General features: G+C 35.9%; 1 protein-coding gene across 3 annotated transcripts; it reads right to left on the bottom strand.

Annotated features, from left to right (window-relative positions):
* Nucleotides 1–11757: 11757 nt before the first annotated feature.
* LOC103944995 (serine/threonine-protein kinase D6PK-like) lies at nucleotides 11758–17458 on the bottom strand. Of its 3 annotated transcripts, none has more exons than XM_048591805.1 (3): nucleotides 17060–17458; nucleotides 14887–16439; nucleotides 11758–13022 (listed from the first exon to the last, which is right to left on the bottom strand). In XM_048591805.1, the coding sequence occupies exons 2-3, from the start codon at nucleotides 16290–16292 to the stop codon at nucleotides 12101–12103; spliced, it is 2328 nt and encodes a 775-aa protein (XP_048447762.1). In that variant the 5' UTR covers nucleotides 16293–16439; nucleotides 17060–17458; the 3' UTR covers nucleotides 11758–12100. The 3 variants fall into 3 exon arrangements, with proteins under 3 accessions (XP_048447762.1, XP_048447761.1, XP_009353778.2); XM_048591804.1 differs by having other exon boundaries at nucleotides 14887–16336; nucleotides 17060–17457; XM_009355503.3 differs by having other exon boundaries at nucleotides 11758–12977; nucleotides 14887–16336; nucleotides 17060–17454.
* Between the last annotated feature and the right edge of the window lie 7539 nt (nucleotides 17459–24997).

Below are 24997 nucleotides of genomic sequence, written 5' to 3'. Positions count from 1 at the left end.
TTGGTGTGTTGATGGTTGTTGTTTTGCATGTGAAGTGTGTGTGAATGTATGTGGGTTAAATGATTAAAGGTGGTGGAAGATGGTGGAATGATGGATTGAATAATGAGGCTCTAGGGTGGAATAAATGGTGATGCATGAGATGGAATGATGAATGAATGGAATGAAGTGTGTATGCACGGTTTTTGTTGGTTTTTTTTTGATGATTTAAAATGTTTATGCATGATGAAGAGTTAATAAATAATGCATGTAGGGTTAGCTAGGTTGTGTGATGATGAGTGTATGTGGAATAAAGAATGAATGGTGGTGTAATGATGAAGTGAATGCATGTGGAATTGATGGATTGTTTTTGATGGAATGGATGGTTCTTTGCATGGCTTTTGAAGTGATTGTGGGCTTTGGAATTGAAAGGAAATGCATGGCCTTGGGGTTGGTTTAAGAGAGAATGGGCTAGGCCCTTTGTTTTATGTCCAAAATGAATACAAGGCCTTCAAATTCGTCCAACACTTTGGCTCCAATCATATGCTATCCATTCCAAGCCCAATTTTGCTCCAAAATGCGTCTTTTTGCTTCCTTAGCCATATGAACCTAAAAACACACGAAAATGGCTTAAACTACTAAAACAACTATGAATTAACAACATAGATGCACGAAAACAAGCTAAGTAAGTCGCCTAAATATGCTCCTATCAGCTTGAAGAAAAGGTGTGTGAATGGGGTAATTGAATGATGGGAATGCATGTGCATTAAAGGGGGAAATGTTAGGTGGGAAATGCATGTGAAGAATGCTGGAAAGGCAAGGGAAGTGCACGGCATGGGCTTCTTTGGTGCAGAAATGGGTATTGTTTGCATGTGAATTGAAGTTTAGGGTGAATGATGATGAATGTATGTGGATTAAAGAATGAATGGTGGTGTAATGATGAAGTGTGATGGTTGAAAATGTCAAGGAAAATGCATTTGTTTGCACGGCAAAGAATTTCAGGATGCATGTGTGTTGGTGTGTTGTGTGATTTGTTTTGTGGTTAATGGGAATGTGGTTGAATGATTAAGGGGACATGTGGGGTGTAAATGCAAAGGGAATGCAAAGTGAATGAATAATGAATGCATGTGCACTGTTTTTGGGAGAAAGGTGGCTGAATGTGCATGTGAATTAGGTTGTGAAAACATGTGGAATGTGGCTGGAATTGATGAGTAATGCACGGCATTGTTGTTGGTTCTTTGGTGATGAATGCAATGATGAAATGGATGGGAGTGCATGTGGATTAGGTGGTGTAATGATGAAGTGGGAAGTGGAAGAATGTGGTTGGAAATGGCTAAGGGGATGCACGGCTAGGAAGAAGAATGAATGATGTGCATGTGTGTGAATGCATGTGGATTAGGTGGAAAGAGGTGGGTGTGCATGTGAGTTGAAATGCATATGTTTAAATGGTTGAAATGGGTAGATGATTATTAGTATGATAAGTGATAAGTGAATGATATGTTAAGTGATAAATGAATGATATGATAAGTGAATGCTTTAAGTGTTTAAAATAGGGAACAAAGCCCTTCCTTGCATGGCAAGGAAGGGAGACACAAGGAAACACACGACAATGTCCTAAGGTTGCAAGGAATGTTGTTTTTGTGTTCTAAAATGCGTAGGAGTCTTCAATGATGCTTAAACATGAGGTCTTTTAGGATTTAACTTTCCTACTTCAAGTCTTTAATTTCGTCCATCCTCTTGGCTCCAAGCATATGATATCCATTCCAATCTCTAATTTGCTCCAAAAGGCTCCAAAAGGCATCCTTTTGCATACCTTGCCCTTAGAACCTGAAAACACACAAAAGAAGCATAAAGGACTAAAATAACTAAAGAAACATAACGTAAATGCACGAGAATAAGCCATTTAAGTCGCATGAATATGCTCCTATCAGGGAGGAAGGATATGATGTTTCAACATTTAAGGGAAAAAAGAAGTGTGTGGTTATAGGTTTAAAGGGAGGATGGATGTTGGATGGTGGAACAATATAGACTTGAGGTAATAATTTATATGAGACGTGCATGGTCTTGTTGGGCCACTTAAGAGAGTGAGTAAATTTGGTACTCTTGGGTGAGTACCCAAGTATTATCCATATATTACTGTTTTGCCCCTAACACGCTAGAGGAATTTTTAATTACTCATATTGTTGTGAAATTGTAGATATGTGTTCAGTAGAATTAAATAAATAAGACACAACATTTACGAGGTTCAGCAAGTGTGCCTACGTCACTAGGTCAGTAGTAGTAATGTTTTTCATTATTGGAAATAATAGGAGTATAAAATAACTCTCATTATTTTCTCTCATTCTGGCTTACTGGTATTTTCTTCTGCATATTCTTTCTTTCCTTTCTTTCTGTCTCTTCTTTCTTTTCTATCTTCCTTTTTCCTCTTGGTTGAAGATAGAACTTCTCGATCAAAAATATTTTCTTGCTAAGGAAATGAGTTGGGCATTTTGAGGGACTTGGTTGAAGATGTATTCTAAGAGAGGCAGAAGGCAGAGTATTTTAAAAGGCTTGGTTGAAGATGCATTCTTGGCAAGGAAGAAGAGTTAGATGTGATGTGTTAAAAACTAACATACAAATTAAACCCTATAATTTGGACGATTGTAGTATGAGCAAGTAGGGATCGTTCTAGGCCGGGGATTAGGAGGAATGCTAATCAGCACAAATTAAACTTAAAAACTGAAAACTGAGCTAGACTAACACAAAATAAAAACTGGGGGGAGTTTTTGGACGAATTTTAACAAAAATAAAGTAAATTGCAACAAACGAATTACGTCTTGTACGAGATATAGGTGAAAGGCTAGCTAGAGGATTGTTCTCCACACATGAAACATATGCATACAAATCGATTTCCAGTTGTTCTTCCTATAAACCATGAATGACAATGCCCCAAATTAATTGTGAATAGCACTAATTAACTCTCAGATTTTCCTAAGTTCATTGAATTGGGCTCAGCGACACAACCAAATTATTCTTCTCAAGTTCCCTAACTATGAAAAGCATGATAGAGATACATCTCAAAGATCATTAAGTTCTGTGAAAATCATAAGCATTGACGAAGCATTCATAACTATGAAAAGCATGATACTCCTACCAAGAATTTACTTAACTCAATCATGACTAGTGACTTTTACTAGTTGCAAATATAAGTTCATAACGATTAGGTGAAATTCCCTTATATTCTAGCATCAAATCCCTGCATACAAACTAAGTGTGCACCCTTAACAAACATACACGAAGAAGTTATCTATAAAGCAGATAAATAAATCGCATTCATGTTTTATGAAACAATAACTGGATGTAATCAATTTATATAAAACATATGATCATGGCTTCGAATTCACCTTTAACTAAAAAGAAATTTAGTTACGCATGTTCAACATAGCTAAAAAACAATCTAAAATAAACATTAAAACTAAACAAGGATAGAGAGAACTCTGAAAATTCCAGCAACTTCAATGGATGAATGGTAGGCATGGCACAATCTCCCCCCCTCCCCCTGATATTTGTGGCACAACTTGTTTATATAGGGCAAAGGGCATGGCTAAATCCAAGGAGAAAAAGGATTAGGGTGTTTGAATTATCTTCGAACTCCTAGAATTAGATGGGAATTATTTAGAATGTGACAAGGATTCCTTTTGCAGCTAGAAATATGATGAGATAATGTTGGATGAGGTTATATAAGATAAGACTGGATAAGATGAGATAAGTTTGGATAAGATAATGTTCCTCTCCAACTAGGATTCATTTTTCTTGTGTAATTCCTTATCTTCCAAGCTTCAACTTTGATTCCTCCAAATCTTAGCACATGTTTAGCACATGTTAAACACCAAAAACGTCCAGCTCATATGCTCTCCACGCGTGTTATCCAATCCAAGTCCAAAACTGCTCCAAATTGCTCCATTCGGCCATTTATTGTCATCTTTACCAATTGGACCTACAATAATACAAAATTAACATAAATTACCAAAATAAATAGAAATTAAAGAAGTAAATTCAAAGAAATAAGAAAAGTCGCATAAATACACTCCTATCAAGATGATAGAATTTCTCAATCAAAAATATTTTCTTGCTAAGGAAATGAGTTGGGCATTTTGAGGGACTTAGTTGAAGAGATATTCTTAGAGAGGATGAAGGCTAACTATTTTGAAAGGCTTGGTTCAAGATGAATTCTCGGCAAGGAAGAAAAGTTAGGCATTTTTAGAGGTATTCCTTGCCATGAAATATAGAGGTCGACGTATATAGAGATTTCCTAATAGCAAGTAGTAGTGATGTTGGGACCATCTTATTCACGCTTGTTGGCAATAGTTGTGTAGTTGGAATGTTGTCCACTTGTGGAAATTGCCCATGTTGCGCTTCTAAGATTTCAATTTATATGATTTCCTTTTCTTTCATCATTTCTGAAAATGGCTTGTCTGTCTGACCATTGTTTTGATTTGAATGCCGTAGAAGATGCAAACGTGCCATTCAGGACAATATCTGGCGCCCATCCTTGTTATTCTTTAATGGTTTTTTTTTTACAGTTGGAGACTCTTGTGACGAAGAATGATATAATCGCCACAGTAGTAGTTACGAACCATCTCACTCCCAAAAATAAAAGACTACTTTAAAAAAGGTCTGATGAATTAGTTGTTCAAGACTCGTTGGCTCTCAGTGTTAAGTGTACGAGTTCCGCATTCAACATGGGCCAACCTCTATGTGCTCAAACTCATCAAGTTGAATCATTAATGGTTGAGGTGGCACGTCTTAAAAAAGAGCTTAAAGACTCAAGCATGAGAATAGAAAATTGCATATACTTGCAAATAATTGCTCGACGAACATGAAAGAAAGCTCGACCAGCTGTAGGAATCTGAACATCGGATTCAAAGTGGCCATCAGAGGTTCATGGCTCTATTCTAAAAGCACCTAGTGCTTCACCCTTCTGAAGTTGTGCCAAGTACTAAGGCTTCACATGATCAACCCTTGTGATAGCATCACCTTTTTTCTATTTTTTATTGTTGTAGTTGTAACTCATGTGTATGCAAGTGTATGTATAGAAAATTTCCATCCCTTCTGGTTTTATACATGTCTGAAACTTTTCGTTCAGCTTGTTAGATGTAGGAACTATGGAAACTTCTGGTTCCATTGATATGAGTTAATGGACTTTTAAGAAAATATGTTTCCTAATAGAATATGCTTCCACATGAATTCACAAGCATCATGGCTCCATGAACGTATTTCTTGCCTAAGATGTCGATGTTAACCAAATCGAGTTTTGCTTAGTTCATCCTTTCTTATTCCCAAGAAGGAAGAAAATGAGGTATGACGAAACTTGCGATAATTAATTCATTCTATATAAACACATGTCCACAAATTGTTAGAACTTCAAGTTCTTAACGTTATTCATATTTTGGACCTTAGGTCAAAACATTATACTTATATACTCGAATTATTCTTGATATCGATATTATTAGAACATTTAGGTTCCTATTTTTGGAATTTATGCCCATACTTAATTTATACATGGATTAAAGAATTTATGATCTTCATTTACATGAATCAATAAGCTTCTGGCCCTCATTTATTAGTATGTGGGCTAAGGCTCTTATGACCGTCATTTTAATTTAGTTGAGGAAACTGCCGCTCTCTATATTGATTCAAAAACTTCAGGTTTTAATTTTAATTAAGGAACATCAGGTCTGATCATTTTGTATGATGATAATCAAGGAACTTTAGGTCAAACTTTTTAACATGATGGAACTTCAGGTCCAATCTTTTTATATGATGAGAATCAAAGACTTCATGTTCTAATTTGATCAAGAAACTTCAGGTCCTAGTATATACTCATCATAACAAATGTAGTACAATAAATAAGTTAAAGCAAAGAGATGTAATTCATGCCACTATAAATAAAGTGTTTTTAAATAAGTAAAGATTGTGACAAGAGTTTTAATGTAGCACCATTCACATAAATATCAAAACTTAAAGATAATAATTGTTATTATAAGAAGGCTGACAATATCACGCCATTCACATATATATTAATATAGAAAGGTAAGGGTGATAATCCAGTACCATTCATGTTATATATATATATAGTATATGATAGGTGATTATACCGCACCAATCACATCAATAACAAAATTCATAATAATATAGAAAAATGAAATATTAACTTACTATACTCCCAATTTCTTTTCTAACAGTGGTCATGTATTAAGGGTAGTGTCTGAGAATTATGGGAAGATCAAATCGTTGGATTTGACCCAACTTTTAGTATAACATGGATAAGACGGTAATGAAAAATTTCAATGAAGAAAGTGTTTGCATCTGAGGTTAGAAAGTTGGAATTTAAAATCTGTTAACATGGCTGTCACATTTTCTAATGATTTTAGGTCTATGGTAATATTTCTAAGATATGGAATGAGTTAGCCGTCAAACTTTTCTGGGATTTGATATGTTATGGGAGAGAATAAAGAACAGCTTGTATGGGGGAAAAATTATGTTTGAGCACATGAAGTCAGAGTTTCAAGCTTGTAACACGACTGTTGGTTTTTCTAGGAATTTCACTTCTGTACCTTTATTGCTTCTACAAATAATGATATACAGTCATACAACAAGATATACTTCCTTTAAGAAAATTAGTTGTACAAAGATATGAGGATAAAAGAAAAGGATTTTCTTCCATGTGAGATTCTAGCCAAGGTGAGAGGTAGGTAGTGCGATGCAGGGTGCAGCGGATAAAACAAAATAAAATGACAGATATAATTAATAGGTAGGGTCCACTTTCTCCTAGTGCAAGGAGAGGCCTGAAAACCCTATAAACTTTGGTTCTAGTACCAGCCTACAACGTAGACACTAGAAAGAAAAAAGTAGCAGACTCTTACAAAAAGAAGGGCATAAATATGAGGTAGAAATCTCTCTGAATATTTCATTCACCAACAAAAACGTTCAACTCCTTCATCTTATAGCAAAAAATGGTTTTTATAACCATTTTGTAACTTGCATTCATAAATTAGAAAGGCAATAAACATAAAAACACCTAAAACTGAAAATTACATAAACAAAGGCTATTATCAGCCATAAAAACTGCCCTAGTTGTTACGATTAGCCAAAAAAATGCCTTGTAATTAACCTTATCAGCCATTTGTATTAAAACCCTCTTTATTTCAGCACATGAATTCATCTTTCGATAATTTATGTGCTTCATTCCAAATGCATCTACTCTTTTCTTGTCCTGCATCATTCTCCCCTTCTTGAAGAAAACTCATCCTTGAGTTTTGTTTGGTCTTCCTAGATCTTTAGAATGGCCAATCAATATTTTTCACTTCATCCATATTAGCAAATGAAACTTCAGAATTTTCCAAGTGTTCTTTCCCCCAAATTCATGCAAGTTCAACTGCAGCCATCCAAATCATGTGTTGTTTAATCTATTCATAATGTAACTTGACTTCAAAGCATACAAGTACGTTTTCCAAATAGTTTCTGGTGATGAATAGGTTTCAAAGAGTAATCCAAGCTCATAATCAAACTCAGCAACTTTTTTTTTTCCAAAGGTTTTCTCATTATGTCACGAGCAACGAAATCTTCCCAAACATAATCCTGAAACAAATGCAAAATTATTACCTCTTTATGAAATTGGACATGGAAGTCTTCATCCATTGTAGTCAAAACATTACTATGGTACTCATAATAAATTGGTGGAGAGTACCAATCAACAAACTTCTAAAGACTTCTAAATCTTCATCACAAACAAAATTATAATCAACTTTGTCGATACATTCCATATGTTCAACTTTTGTTTCAACTCCAGTGGCAAGAAGTTTTTCAACCTCAAAACATAAACCACCACAAATGTCACAAGAACGATCTGGACAACTATCGAACTTTGGAGGAAGGTCAAGATTTAGGAATTTGTTACTTGAAAAATCTAAAGCACTTGTTTCTTAGACTTCCATTCGTAGAACATATGCTTCCTCAAATACTGACTGCAAGCAACATGTTTTAGTGAAATGAGAATATTGTTTTGCATAAATAACGACTTAGAAATTGCTTAAAGATTTAGAAACTAGACTGGAAGAGCTTTCCAATGATATATGGCTTGATGTCAAGAATTTTTAATGAATTCGAAACCTTGCTTGCAACACAGTTGATATGCTGGTTTGGTGTAGCACTAGAGCTCTATGATGTTTTGCAAATATTAGTTCACACAAAACTCCGTTTGATGCACAGTTTGTTGCATTGGAATTTAGACTCCCTTAGCCTTCTGATGATGTATAACTCTCAAAATAAAAGTAAAGGAAACTGAACCAAATTTGACGACCAACAAAGATGATGTGCCAGTCCGAAGAACATCTTAAGCTCTGATACCAACTGATGCAGGGTGCAGCGGATAAAACAAAATAAAATGAAAAATATGATTGATAGGTAGGGTCCATTATCTCCTAGTACAAGGAGAGGCTTGAAAACCCTATAAACTTTGGTTTTAGTACCAGCCTACAATGTAGACACTAGAAAGAACAAAGTAGTAGACTCTTACAAAGAGAAAGGCACAAATATGAGATAGAAAGTCTCTTGAATATTTCATTCACCAACAAAAACGTTCAACTCCTTCATCTTACAGCAAGAATGGTTTTTATAACCATTTTGTAACTTACATTCAGAAATTAAAAAGGCAATAAACATAAAAACACCTAAAACTGAAAATTACATAAACAAAGGCTATTATCAACCATAAAAACGCCTTAGCTGTTATGATTAGCCAAAAAAAAGGCCTTGTAATTAGCCTAATCAGCCATTTGTATTAAAACCTTCTTTATTTCAGCACATAAATTCATTTTTCAATAATTTATGTGCTCCATTCCAAATGCATGTACTCTTTTCTTGTCTTACAACATAATGTTTCACCAAAATTATGGCTTTGTGCTTTCCGCTGACACAAGAGCTTCTCGTGCTGATAGCATGTTGTGAAATTAAGAATATGTATGTAGTGGAATAAAGTAAATAAGGCACAATACGTATGAAGTTTGACAAGTACGCCTACGTCATCGGGGCAGCATCAATACTTTCTTTCATTATCTAAAATAATAGGAGTACAAAATAACTCTCACTATTTTCTCTCTTCTGTCTAGTATGGCTCATTCGTATTTTCTTCTGCATCTCTCTTCTTTCTTACCTTTCTTTCTATCTCTTCTTTCTTTTCTCTCTTCCTTTCCTTTCGTCCGTATATTTTTTACCTCACTTGTTTCCTTTATTCTTCATTATCTAAAATAATAGGACTACAAAATAACTCTCACTATTTTCTCTCTTCTCTCTAGCATGGCTCATTGGTATTTTCTTCTACATCTCTCTTCTTTCGTTCCTTTCTTTCTATCTCTTCTCTATTTTTTTTTTCTCTCACTTCCTTCCCTCTTTCCTTTCCTTTCTTAATTATGTTTTTCACCTCACTTCTTCCTTTATTCTTCAATTTTTTATAGGCAAAAGTCAAGACTTAACAAACCCATCAAATAAGTTATTTTAATACATCAAAGGGAACCAAAGTCATCATGTGAAAAGTAAACTTTAATCATCTTTCAAAGTCTTCATTCATACTGCTTTTTGAGTGGGCATTCACACTTTTTTATAACAGTATCCAAGTAGTTCAATTCAAGGATTGTTAGAAAACCCTTATTGGGAGAAAATTTTGAAGTGGTCTCATGTTGTTGGTGTTTTCTTATTTTATTTCAAATTGTACCAATGTGTGGTGCTTTTTTTTTCTTTTTTTTCCTTCTATCTTTAAGTTTTGTCCCACGTTATTTTCTTCAGAAGGTTTTGTACCGAAGCCCACACCATTAGTGTACGATGCCTAATTATTCTGGTTGATTTGTAATTAGTTAAGAGTGTTGATACTTTTGTATCACTTGTACTTATTAAACTTGGCAATTTTTTACATGACCCGTTAACACAACATGTAAACGACACGCAAAATAACAGGTTTCGGATCAACACGATAACTAATCGGGCCATTATCGGATCACACGATAATAACCCGTTAATACTGGGTCGTTAACAAGTTTACATGAGAGTGACACGCGGGTAACCTGTTTTAACACAATAAGAAAAAAGTTATTTTTATGATTTTAATTTTTTAAACTACTAAAAAAAACTTACTATAAAATACATTAGATATAATGAATATGTATATATTGTTTATTAATTATTATTCTATATAATTTTTAAATTTTAAGTTTTATTTATTTATTTATTTTTATAGTATATTATAGGCAACGATGGAGATTAAAAATCATAAAACACATTAAAAATAAAACTATCAAGTAATTTATGTCATGTCCTAGCCCGAGCCCCCACCACATCTCAGACTCGACTCCATCGTAGCACGATATTGTCCACTTGGGGCCCCGACCACGCCCTGACGGTTTTGTTTCTGGAACTCACACAAGAACTTCTCAGTGGGTCACCCATCCTGGTATTGCTCTCGCACGAACTCGCTTAACTTCGGAGTTTCGATGGAACTCGAAGCCAGTTAGCTCCCAAAAGTCTCGTGCTAGGTAGAGATGAGAATATACATATATATATATATATAAGGCTTACAGGAACCACTCCCTTGAGCGATGTGGAATGTTACAATTTAAAAATACCAAACACATTAAAAACAAAATTATAATAATTAATTTACATGTGCAAAAAATATGAAAAAAAAATATGCAAACGCTCTTAGTCACATTCTCTACGCTTTGAGGATGGGTATATGATCATTTGAATTTTTAAAACCATACAAACTCTCATGAATAATATTTTTAAGGGAGTTCAAAATAAACAAAATTCATAATCATTAATGTATAAGTCTGAAAGATATGAAAGCATAACAAACGTTTATAATTGCATCCTCAAAGCTTAGACGATGGTTATATGATCATTTAGATTTTTAAAACCCTCCAAATTTCATGAACAATGTTTTTTTATTTGAGTCCAAAATCAATAAAAATAATAATAATTATTGTAGAAGTGTGAAAAATAAATCACTCATAATGAAAAACTTTACAGCTTCATGAAATGGTCAACTTCGAAATTTAGTATGTATATACTGCTTTAGTATCATGTTTTACATTTTTTTTTGGGTCAAATTATGTTTTTCGTTTTCATTTTTATTGATTTAAAATATATTTTTCTTAACGGGTAACAAGTCGAGTCATATTACCTAATAATATTAATGGGTTGATTTCGGATCAGGTCATATTACTCGTTTATCCGTTAAGCTATTAGGTATGACATGAACACGAGAAACACGACACGATTGTTAGGTTTAGTATTTATGTCTCGTGATGCTAATGGCAGCTGTGTTTTTTTTTTTTTTTTTTTTTTTTCAAATAAATGCCCATGCAGCTTGAGTTGCTGATATTCTTTACAACTCGATCATTCATTAAAGAATCACCGGTCACAACATTTCATATTTCAGATTAATTTCCGTTTCAGGTGAACTTGATTACTTAAACAGCTCGGTTTGGAAGTACCTTTAAAAGAAGTAGAAGTACTTGTGAAAATATTTTTGAAACCAATCCTCAGTACAAATCCAAATGGATCATGGAAAAGCATTTCAGGTGCTTCCTACGAGTAGAAGCACATATAGTACTTCTTCCAAAAAACACTTTAATCAATTTCACCAAAAGTACTTTCAATCATTTTAAAAACACTTCCAAACAAACCCTTATATTTTGTTTATGTGCATGTTACCGCTGCATAAATATGTTAGAGGAAGACACAGCATCCTTGCAACACTTGTACTTGCATTTCCTGCTACTTTAATTAACAGTGTGCAACAGGAACAGAAAAATATCTCAATACACAGCAATTGCATAATTGCATTAGCTCTAATGACATCCCTACGTAGTTTAAACACGAAAACTGGTACCATCCCGATAATTTTTTGAAAAATCTATCACCATAATAACTTTACTAAACAGTTTTCCCCGTCAAAATGGGGATTTTCTTTCTATGAGATAGTTAATCTCAAGTTCATTAGCAGAGAACACAGTGAATCAGGCATACTCGTTCGGGATTTAAATGATGGGTATGAGTACAAGATGGCACAATAAACCTGTGATCCGAACTAAAAGAACTCAAAGTCTAGATATTTACCCCCGGACTTCACGTCTGCCCCAGCCATTCTTTTACTGTTGCTTCCGACACCAACTGCCTCAACTGCCCCAAATTTCACTGGCAGCTCAGCTTCCATCGGTCTTGGTACTTCTGGTGGTGTGCTGCATCGTATTAAAGCCCAATTTACACCTTCGAAGAAGGGATGCTGTTTGATCTCAGTTGCACCCCTTTTCACCCCAAGCCGGTGCTGTGGCTCTTTCACCAGCAACCCCCGAATTAGATCGCGGCTTGCATAACTAGTTGCGGGGGAATCTGGGAATCTAAGTTGCTGCCCCACCACATTGAACAGAGTAGCACGGTTTCCTGAGCCTTTAAAAGGGGTTTTGCCATACAGTAATTCATGCAAGAATATACCAAACGTCCACCAATCAACTGCACTACCATGGCCTTCTCCCTTAATAATTTCAGGGGCTAGGTATTCATGCGTTCCAACAAAAGACATAGACCGAGCTTGAGTAGGCTCCGCAACAAGCTCTGGAAGTGCATTGGTGGCAAACCCAGGCTCAGCTCGAGGCTTTCGGCTCTTCTTGCTTTTCTGAGGGAAGAACCTTGGGATAAAACAAGCAGGCTGAATGCATACTGATGAGGGCTCAATACATGTAGGCTGGACACAGAATGCACTACCTGCTGCTCGTTTTGAGGGATCTGAATCATATGAAGTTCTTATCAGGGTTGGAGAAACAGCACATCTCAGTGAAAGATCAAAGTCTGAGAGCATTATGTGGCCATCATCACGGACAAGCACATTTTCAGGTTTTAAGTCCCTGTAGACAACTCCAAGCATGTGTAGATACTCCAGTGCCAACAGAACCTCCGCAGCATAGAATCTACAAGAACAAAGATAGACGAGTATATTACTGCCTGCCAACTTTCTGTATACAGAAAATGACAGCTTAGTTTAGCACATTGGTAGAACAACTAGTTTAGCAGAATGCATCAAATCTGTCACACAGTATGAAAACGGAACAAAATCAAATAAGATAAACTATAATGCATCCAATCTACACGCAATATGATAAACTACACTATATCAAATTTGCCACTGTGCCACACAAGATGAAAACAGAACAAAATTCTTAAATATATGGTCAGGATCCTTGCACACTTTTCTTAAGCATATAATTCTTAATGTGGGGAACAAGTTTTAGAAGATTACACTGGCTTCAAAGAAAGACTTTCTCCAGTTCAGTAATAATCTTTCAAAGGGAGGAAAGGCAAGGTAATAGAATGAATAGCTCCAACTTCTAAATCATTCATGTATTTCTAGATTGGATAGGTCAAGGTAGTACAACAATATGCAGCCAAGCATAAATAGCAATATTTTCAATGATGGTTTCTTCAGTTTCTTGTTTACGTTACAATTACAAACGTTGATGCTTTAATCATTATTCTACATACTATTTAGGTTCAAAAAGGCTTCCAATCCAAGCATAAACAGCCAAACCTCCAACAACTAATACTTCAATATGTTATTCAGCCTCATGGCCGGTTACATTCTTTTATACTAGAAAATTTGTTTAGTTTTACACAGTATTTGGATTCAAATACAAAGTAGATGACGAGTACATACTTTTTACTTGATGCTTTAATCATTATTCTACATACTATTTAGTTTCAAAAAGGCTTCCAATCCAAGCATAAACAGCCAAACCTCCAACAACTAATACTTCAATATGTTATTCAGCCTCTTGGCCAGTTACATTCTTTTATACTAGAAAATTTGTTTAGTTTTACACAGTATTTGGATTCAAATACAAAGTAGATGACGAGTACATACTTTTTACTTACAGGAAACAAAACGTCGTTAACAAGAGGAACAAATACAAAACGGTGGACAGGATATCGACAACAAAAAGGAAACTAGAGAAATGTAAAAATACAGAGGACAAACAAAGACATAAAAAGACGCTCATAGGACTAGCATATCACTGTGCATTCTATCATATGACTTTGCATACAATAGAGGGCCAACAGACGAAGCGTGGGAATAAATATAGCAAGTCACTAACATCTAGGAATAGAACATGACTTGCACTCTATCATTTCCATAAGTGGGAAATGAATCCAAATAGTAGTGTGATAGTGATAGAGGTAAGTCACATCGTGAAGTTTTCTAAAAAGGCGAAGGTGATAGCAAATAAGTGCGAAGTACCTTCATGTGAATATGAAAATGTCCCAAAGCAGCAAATTGAAGTATTCATTTATCAGAAAAAGGAGATGCGCTCTTTCAAGCCAGAAGCCCATAAAGAAAGCTTTTCTAACTAACCACCATATTTGTTGAATTGTTAGTTGGCAAAGAGAGCTCTCTTAATAGATAGTAAGTATAGATAATTTCATTACACACCTATCCTAGAGTTCCTTAACCCCTACCATATCACAAAATGAAGTGGTGTCACTGTGCAGTATAGAAGTTTAAACTATTTTTTATTTATTACTGTCGGTGAGAATGGAGATTGATGAATTGATGAAAAATACAGCAAAGTACTGTTAAAAGTATGAGAAACATGTACAAGCTGTTAAGATGCATAACAAAAAAGACATTTGTGGCAGAAAAATTAGATCTTTGCCAATTTAACAATTTCCATATTGGAAAACTCTCAAAAAGGCAATATTATAAACACAAAAAGATACACCATTTAAAGGTGATATGCATATTAGGCTACCTTCTTGATCAAAATAGGGAACAGTAAAATACTTTAGACAGCTGAAAAAATGCTTCAGAAACTACAGCCATACCTTGCAGCATACTCTGAGAAATGTTTTCCAGGTTGTCGTTGCCTCAGAGTGTGCAGATCACCACCTGGACAATATTCCATGACCAAACAGCAGAATCTGTCGGTCTCAAAATGTGTATATAAAGTTGGAAGGAATGGATGGTCCAGCAGTTGCAAAATCTCCCTTTCTGTCTGAGCCCTAGTCAACTTCTTCCTGCTTGCAAGGGATGCCTTGTCCATTACTTTCATTGCAAAATAACAACGGGTTCCACTTAGTTCTGAGAGATAAACACTGCCAATATCACCACAACCAAGCCGTTTGAATAATCTAAAATGGCTCATACCCAAAATCCCATCTCGAGCTCGAATAGCAAGAATAGCCTTCCACCTAGGATCATTTCCTTTATGGGGCTTATTAGCACTCCCAGTAAGGTTGCTCCAGTTGCTGTCATCACTAAGGCCACTACTATCACTTGCTCGACTAACGCTAGTTTTTGGACTCTCAAGTGATTCCCTTATAACACTCCCTTTGGCACTTTCACAGTTTCTCTCGATACTAAGCATGCCATCACTAGTGATTACGTCACTCCTATATGTACTACCACAGCTATTGACAACGCTCATAGCAGTGACAATGCTACTATCGATGCTACTCAGTGGACTTACATTGCCACTTGGAGGCAAAGAAGCATCCCAAACACACTCCTTCTCCTCAGAATCCGGAGGAAGGAGAGAACTTTCCGTATTTTGTGACGCACGCTGAACCACAAATGGTGGAGACAATGCACCTACGTCGTTGGGTTCTTCAAGCATGCTTTCCGCAGGGTAAAGAACGGTTGAACTTGGTTTCTTAGCAGGAACACGGAGGGAAAGATCTTCTAGAAAAGGGCCTTTCATAGATAGGCTCTTCATCAGGCGTCCAGCCTCGGACTTATTCTGACCAATCGGTACATACACTGGTTTCATTAAGTCAATATCAATAGGTTCTGGAGGGTGACTAACCCCAGCGAAAGAACTAGGAGCCCCTTCATCAAATGAGTCTATACTTCCCTTGAATGTGAGAGAGTCAGACAGAAGTTCTTCCTCTTCTGGCAAAGAGATCTTTCCTTTTGTTGTTCTTAAAGGTGTAGGCGAGTCTGACTCTTGAGACTCACGAGCATTAGATCTTCCATCTTTTACCATAACAGAATGCACATTTGACAACTCAGCCATTTGCCTTGCCAATGCGATTTCTTCTCTCACCAAGCCCAATCGCCCATTGGAAAATTGACCCCTGTCTCTTGCAGAAGCAACATCTTCTCTCGCCAAACCAGAACACGTGTTTGACAAGTGACCCACTCCTCTCGTTGAGGCCAAACGTGAATAAATCACCTCGTGTCCCACATCATATTTCTCAGGAAGCACCTTTGATTCTGAAACCCTCTCCATGCCTAATAACCGTGTATCTCATAGAAAAATCATCCAGCAAAAATCTACAAGGTAAATCAAGATTTAGCTTACCCGAATCCTTCGCATATATAGTCAGATCTTAATGTGTAAGCAGTCCACAAAACAGTACTTGCAATTCCATTCCATCTTTATCAGAAACAAAACAACATTCAAACAGCAAGTGAACTTCTTTTCAGAAAGCACTCATACAGACAATATTAATGAAAAAACAAAGATCCATTTAAAGAATAACGCAAAGTGTCTGGTGTTTGAATTTCTTTTTATATAGATTCAATAAAGCCGAAACACGATATAAACTAGCACAATATGAACACAAAAATAAAGAACTTGATATATAAAATGTGAATAGAGCAAACAATTTGGGAACGTGAATTAAACCACAAGAACCCTTCAACCACGTAACCCGAATTGTCAAAAGTTTCCACAACCCCCAACCTGATCAAAGCAAACCAAGAATCAATCAATGGCTTGTCAAATTCCTAACTTCACTTTCACTCAACCAGAATTACACAAAAATACTCGGTTAAATATATCAAATTAAACACAATCTAAACACAGATTAAAGAAACAAGAAAATTATACCAAAAAAAACAGAAAAACCCAGAGGTTCAACACAGCAAAACATCAATTTCCAATAAACCCAACAAAATAAAAAGTGAGAAGGAGAATGTGGAATCCATAGAGAAAGATCTTGAAACACAAAATTCAAAATTCCAAACGCAGAAGAGTCGAAAAGGCAAACGCACCAGAGCAAAACGAAGTCGAACATTTACGCCTGGGGAAGCCGGAAGGTCCTTGTGACCAACAACAACGAAAATGGGTAAGGGTTAGCTTCCCATATAGGGTTTTCTCACAGAGCCCTCTCTCTCTCACACACTCACTTCCTTTTCTCCTCAAAAACAAAAGCTATAAACGACATGCCGAGGTTTTTCCCTTCACTTTTCTCCTTTTTTGCAATTTCGGAGAGCCAAAGCGCGACAAGAGCTCTGTCTCTCTAACTTTTCTCTCTCTAGAGCTCTCTCTCTCTCTCCGTGGTCTCCGTGATTATGGTGGTTGTAATTACCCAGCATTTGCTTTTTTGTACGCGGGCCTCGCGCACTTCAGCGGTAAGCTGATGAGTGAGTGAGTGAGTGAGTGAGTGAGTGAGTGATAGAATGAGAGACTAGAGTGCTACTGTGCTAGAGAGAGTCTGTGGGGTCCGCCGGCAGAGAGGAGAACGGACTCCAACCAGTGGGATCAGCGGACCTATTTGGACTCCCTCCCTGACTATTTTCCGAATCCGGATCCTCGTCGGATCATTTTTAGGTCTGAAAATTCATAAATCGTATTCGTTTATATTATGTTTGGACGAAGGAAATAAATATGAAATTTTGGTAAAAGTTAGAATTTATAAATTGACAGCCACTAATTCTCTTGTTTGGATTCATAAATATAGGAATTTAGAATTTTTTTAAGACCTCCAAATCCCAAGTTCAAATTCCTTGTAAATATGTATCATTTCTTAATTTCTATGATTGAGAGTTTAAAAATAACAAATTCCGTATTCAATTCCATTGTTCTTTTGGGTTAACCAAATAAGAAAATTTACAAATTCTAGAAAATGAAATCTCGTCATTTCAATTTCCATCATTTTTAAATTCTTTAGTAATCTTAAATTTCTTCATCCAAACATAATGTTATTGTATATCGTGCGATAAGAAATAATTTTAAAAATTTTAATTTAAAATTAAACACAAACAATATCTGATAAAAACTAACTGCATACTATACGATAAAAGAATACGATTTATTGATCTTAAGGATCCGCACCAAAAGTATGCAGAGAGGATCCTGTTGGCTGTCTTCCTTCCTCATATTCCTGGCCATTCAAAACATTTTCAAGCTAATTGAAGGGTAAAGATTAAGCCACATCAGCAACAATCATTCTTTCACTTCTTTAAACCCGAAACGACGTGGTTTGTGACTAGAATGTCGAGAGTGGTTGTTAAAAGTGTACGAGTAGTTGTCACAGTAAGAGGGATGGGAAATAGAACTAAAGAGAATATGGATCCGTCATATAACCTTGTCGCTCAACAATCTCAATTTTTTTGTGAAAATGACCACACGCTTTATCTTGCGCGTGTTTTTATTAGGGTTTAAGGTCCTCTAGGGTGATTTTCTAATTTGGATAAATGGGGGTCGTATTTATTTGGATGAATTGGGTGGTACAATCATTTTATGATTTCTCTTTTCTTATTAGGATGATTTTTATGGTGTGATAGCTCCATGGGTCTACCAAATCCAATCAAAACTTTAGGGATGATTTCCAAAATGATAAATAAAAATTACAATGCTCTTTCTATGATTTCTTTTTACAAATTTCGATAAGATGTGGGTTTTTATTTCAAATTTTATTGAAATTGAAATTTCTTGCTAAGTTGTCAAATGCATATCTTAGGTTGTTTAATTTACATCTCCCACTGAAGAAGGCCTAATTAATTACATTTCTTACAATCACGACTACCTCCCCATAATGCACAAATTGAGATACTCGTTAACTGATACATTTGCTAATTAACTTAATGTTTTGTCACTTAGTACTATAGTCTAGTGGTATTCCTTTTTACTTGTAAGTGAAAGGTTTTAGGTTCGATTCTCACCAAAGACGAATTTGAATCACAGTATTGCTAGTCCATTGTGGGGCACAACTCACTCCCCCCACCTCTTACTGTAGAATAAATCTATAAAATAAATTTAGCATATGAGCTATTATCTATTGTGAGGCACAACTCACTCCCCACCTCTTAGCGACTAATTAGTTCATATGCTTTAGTTCAAGGTTCCATTGAGCCGCCTTCTACTTCTTTTATTCCCTCTCTGTTTGCTATTTATCTATCAGCTGCAATCATTGAACTCGATACCTATAGCAAGATTGATAACTCATTGACCAAAATATGATGAAGATTTTAACTCCGGTTGGCCACTTGCCTTGCACATAATCCTTTTAAACATGTATCAAAAGGGAGGGGATCGATGTTATCCACATTCTCACTTAGAACTTTCTCGTTTTTACCTTCTTAGGCTGTCTTTTCATCTTACAATTTTGCACATGATTGAAACCGTCTACTTTCTAAATCACTCAATCAACCAAATTAGAAGCGTAGATCTAGAAATATATGGTTCCTTTCATCAAACAATATTATAAGATAACAAGGACAGCTGAGAAGATAAAACGAGAATGTTTAAATGAAAAGGTTGCTAACATTTCTTAGTACAAAAACGCTATGGAAGTTGAAAATGGCGTTTGAGATTAGCTAATCTTAAAATATCCTAATCACATTCAAAATAAATTAGGAGAGAGAAGAAATAAAAGGACGAAATATATACGAGGCAGACTCGGCGTGCATGAGCATGCTGCATGCTGCTATGTCGATATATCACTGCGTGCATGGCAGGGGCAGGCTTCTCAATGCAAGTTAATAATTTAAAGAAGGCGTAAACGACGGTTTCCTTTGGAAACTAAAAGAACGACTGGACGAATAAAACGACGATCGACTGAGCAACCAAGTAGAAGAACAAAGTCAGTGTGCAGGTTCTGATACTTCTACGTGTGCGTAAGTGTGTTCCACCACCACTGCACTGCCACTGGTAGCTGATCCACCGAATAATTGCAGTTGCGTGGAACTCTTTCTTACCACACCAACACGCATATGATCTTTTTTTATTAATTTGCTTAATAAATATAAATAAATAAATGATGAAATTCAAACTATTACAATAATCCTTGCAGCTCTCATTGAGTTAGTGAAATTTTCTTTTTCTTTAGTTTAGTAAATGCCAGATAGATTGTATTAGAATTTTTCCGTTCAGCTTTTTTTTTTTTTTTTTTTTTTTTTTTTTTTTGTGAAAAAGAGAGGACAAGACTCAAACTCTTGTCTTTCATTTATAAACTTAAAATGTTTGCACATTTATTCTTATAAAATGGGAGTGGGGAGATTCGGATTTAGGAGATTTTTTAACATAAGAAAAAGGAAGACTTTGGATGAGGTTGGGCTGGTTTGGTATTACTATGCTTTGAAAAAAAAAAAACTACTTCTGATGTGTTGTGAGAATAAGCAGCTGTGAAATAAAGTAGAAGAGTGTTTGGTAAATTTTTTTGTAAAAGTGCTTTTGAAAAACAAAAACAGTATTATAGTATTTGATAAACTATTATGTAAAACATATGTGAAAAAAAAAGCTGTTTTTTCAAAGCTGAGTTTTGTAGCTTTGTGTTTGTAGCTTTTTTTTTCACCCAAAACTGTGAAAAAAAGATGAAGCTAAATGTTCACCAAACATAAAAAAGCTCCCAGCTTTTTATGATAGCCACTTTTTTCAGAATCACCTCAGTACCAAACTAGGCCAACTTTCAATGTTGACTGAAACCTTGTTGGTTTTCAGTATTTTATCGAAATTTCCGACATTAATATACTAATGTATTTCTACATAAGTTATTATATGTTTAAATTAAAATTTGAAATTTGTAGTTGTTTATATTGATGAGATTTTAGATAAAATCTATAACTTGTGGATTAAAAATATTAAAAGATAAATTATACTCTCTAATAGAATGTAAACTTCATCAACAACAACAACAAACCTTTTTCATTCTAAGTGGCGTTGGCTCCTAGAATGCCATTCCGCTCGGTTCTATGTCATGTCTTCCATTAGATTTAAGTACTTTAAATCTTTTCTTAGAGTCTCTTCCAAAGTCTTCCTGGGTCTTCCTCTACCCCTTTGGCCTTAGACCTCTATCTCTTAGTCGCATCTTCTAACCGGAGCATCAATAAGCCTTCGTTGCACATGTCTAACCCATCGTAACCGATTTTCTCTCATCTTTCCTTCAATTTCGACTACTTCTACTTTACCTCAGTTATTCTCATTCCTAATCATATCCTTTCTCATGTGCCCACATATCCAACGAAGCATCCTCATCTTCGCTACACTCATTTTATGTAGGTGTTGATGTTTCACTGCCCAACATTTCGTGCCATATAGCATCGCCGGCCTTATTGCCGTCTTATAAAATTTTTCCTTGAGCTTTAGTGGCATACGACAGTCAGACAACACTCTGAATGCACTCTTCTACTTCATCAATCTAGCTTGTATTCTATGGTTGATATCTTCATCTAATTCTCTGTTCTTTTGTAAGATAGATCCTAGGTAGCGAAAGCGATCGCTCTTTGGTACTTCTGGTCTCCGATCCTTACCCCTAACTTATTTAGGCCTCCATTTGCACTGAACTTGCATTCCATATATTTTGTCTTTGACCGACTTAGGCACAAACCTTTAGATTCCAACACTTCTCTCCAAAGGTTAAACTTCGCATTTACCTCTTCCTGAGTTTCATCTATCAACACTATATCATTTGCGAAAAGTATACACCAAGGAATATCATCTTGAATATGACCCGTTATCTCATCCATTACCAATGCAAAAAGATAAGGACTTAAAAATGAGCCTTGATGTAACTCTACTTCTATGGGGAAGCTTTGGGTTTGTCCTTCATGAGTTCTTAAGGCAATCTTTGCTCCATCATACATATCCTTTATAGCTTGGATATATGCTACTCATACTCCTTTTTTCTCTAAAATCCTCCAAAGAATGTCTCTTGGGACCCTATCATATGTTTTTTCCAAAGCTATAAAGACCATGCGTAAATCCTTTTTCATATCTTTATATCTTTCCATCACTCTTTGTAAGAGATAGATTGCCTCCATGGTTGAGCGCCCTAGCATGAACCCGAATTGGTTGTTCAAGACCCATGTCTATTGCCTCAGTTTATACTCAATGACTCTCTCCCAAAGCTTCATTGTATGACTTATTAGCTAATACTCCTATAGTTCATGCAATTTTGTACGTTGTCCTTATTCTTGTAGATAGGCACCAAAGTGCTCTTTCGCCACTCATTTGGTATTTTCTTCATTTTCAAAATCCTATTGAAAAGGTCTGTGAGCTATGCTATACCTGTCTCTCCCAAGACTTTCCACACTTTGATCGGTATATCATATGGGCCTACTACTTTTCTATGCTTCATCTTTTTCAAAGCTACAACCACTTCTTCCTTCCTAATTTGGCGGTAAAAGGAGTAGTTTCTACACTCTTCTGAGTTACTCAATTCCCCCAAAGAAGTACTCATTTCACGTCCTTCATTAAAAATATTATGAAAATAACCTCTCCATCTATCTTTGACCGCGTTTTCTGTAGCAAGAACCTTTCCATTCTCATCCTTGATGCACATCACTTGGTTTAGGTCCCTTGTCTTCTTTTCTCTTGCTCTAGTTAGTTTATAGATATCCAATTCTCCTTTTTTGGTATCTAGTCCCTTATACATATCGTCAAAAGCCGCTGGCTTAGCTTCTCTCACAACTTTCTTTGCCTCCTACTTCACTATTCTATACCTTTCACTGTTTTCATTTATCCTATCCTTGTATAAGGCTTTATAACATTCATTCTTGGCCTTAAACTTTGTTTGTACCTCCTCATTCCACCACCAAGATTCCTTTTGGTGTGGAGCAAAGCCTTTGGACTCTCCTAATACCCCTTTTGCTACTTTTTGGATACAACTAACCATGGAATCCCACATTTGGCTAGCTTCCCCCTCTCTATCCCACACACATTGGGTGATTACTTTCTCTTTGAAAATGGCTTGTTTTTCTCCTTTTAGATTCCACCATCTAGTCCTTGAGCACTTCAAGGTCTTGTTCTTTTCTCTCTCTCTTTTGATATGTACATCCATCACCAACAAGCGATGTTGATTAGCCAAGCTCTCTCCCGGTATAACTTTGCAATACTTACAAGTTATACGATCCCCCTTCCTCATTAGAAGAAAATCTACTTGTGTTTTTTACGACCCACTCTTGTAGGTAATCACATGTTCTTCTCTCTTTTTAAAGAAGGTGTTGCCTAAGAAGAGATCATATGCCATTGCAAAATCCAAGATGGCTTCCCTATCCTCGTTTCTCTCCCCAAAACCATGGCCATCATGAAAACCTCCATAGTTGCCTGTCTCCTTGCCCACATGTCCATTTAAATCTCCTTATATAAATAACTTCTCCATCTAAGTGATTCCTTGCACCAAGTCTCCAAGATCTTCCCCAAATTTCTCCTTCAAACTCGTATCCAACCCCACTTGGGGTGTGTATGCACTAATCACATTGATGAGTTTTTGTCCTATTACAATCTTGATTGCCATAATTCTATCTCCTACCCTCTCGACATATACAATATCTTATGTCAAGGTCATGCCCACGATGATGCCAACACCATTTCTCGTTCTATTTGTGCCCGAATACCAAAGTTTAAAACCTGAGTTTTCTAGATCCATTGCCTTAAGACCAACCCACTTAGTTTCTTATAGGTACATAATACTTATCCTTCTCCTCACCATAACTTCCACTACTTCCATAGATTTTCCTATTAAGGTTCCTATATTCCAAGTTCCTAAACGCATTTTACTCTCTTAATTGAACTCTACCTTCCTGTCCTAGGTTCTTCTCTTTTCCCTGTCTAATAAGATCAAAGTACTTCTTTTGCATGTCCTGTGTAAAGTTGATAGGAGCAAATGCTTCCAAACAACTTTGAGTGAATTCGTTCAAAAAGAAGTTTCTATTGCCCCCTTACTCATTTAACACTGCATCCGAACACCAATGGAGATACAGTCACCCTTGGTCACTTATCACTGTGCTCGGGCCACACAGCACGCCACTTATGGGTGACGTCCTAGCTTTAGCACAATTTCGTTCAAGATTCATTATCATAAAGATTCGACGTAACTTAGGAGTGCTAGCTGTCGACTATTTGATGCCTTCCCCTTCCTCCTTTATCTGGGCTTGGGACCGGCAATGTAAGATAAACTTACACAGTCTGTGCCGGCTGTTTTGAAGAATGTACACTTCATCAAAATAAACAAATTTTGTTCCAAAACATTGGTACATTCTTCAAAACCACACACAATATATATGGGATAGGATCAAGGGACAAACATTTTGACAAATATTTTTACACTTCTTTGTAGCCTTTAGATTATATAACTTTCGACGGTCTTGATTAAGAGAGATGTGGAAACTTTTGTACATTAAATGACTTGGATGATGATGTGGAATAGAACTAGCAATAAATAAAATTAAAATTAAAAAAATAAAAACTAAGAGGATTTTTTTTTTCATTTGAAAAAAAAAAGCCCAAGAAGGAACAAAAATGGCATGTTTTGATGCAAATGTAGAAGCACGACCATCCTAATTGCTTCATCCAACCTTAACTTTTCAACTTCCTATCACTCACACCTTCAAACTCAGTGATGTTAAAGTAGCGGGTAGCAATTTTAGGTTCAAGAAGAATGATTTGAGATTGTAAATAAGGGGAAAATGACATTCTGTGTTTGCATCAAACTCTAACTCTAGATCCGGATGAAAATTCGATCAAATATAAATCATGTGGGGTTGAAACCAATGATGTTGCCAAATGCTTGCCTATGCTAGTGCTAACCATTTTTAGTCCTTTTTCTTATCTTTTGAGTTCTTGATCAATTCTAATGTTGATTAGCGTTTAAGGTTTGATTTTAATAAAGGAAAAGGATCTTCTCCAGATCCTCTTTATGAGGATTCGGGAGATCAATCAATCATGTTCGTTCATCGTACATCGTACGGTCAGAAATCATTTAAAATTTA

This window comes from the organism of the source record quoted next, unplaced genomic scaffold (genome assembly GCF_019419815.1).
Source record: "Pyrus x bretschneideri cultivar Hongxiangsu unplaced genomic scaffold, Pyrus_bretschneideri_v1 Contig35, whole genome shotgun sequence".
Lineage (NCBI taxonomy): Eukaryota > Viridiplantae > Streptophyta > Magnoliopsida > Rosales > Rosaceae > Pyrus > Pyrus x bretschneideri.
Note: the sequence above shows the minus strand (reverse complement) of the source record. Positions and strands in the feature narration are given on the sequence as shown.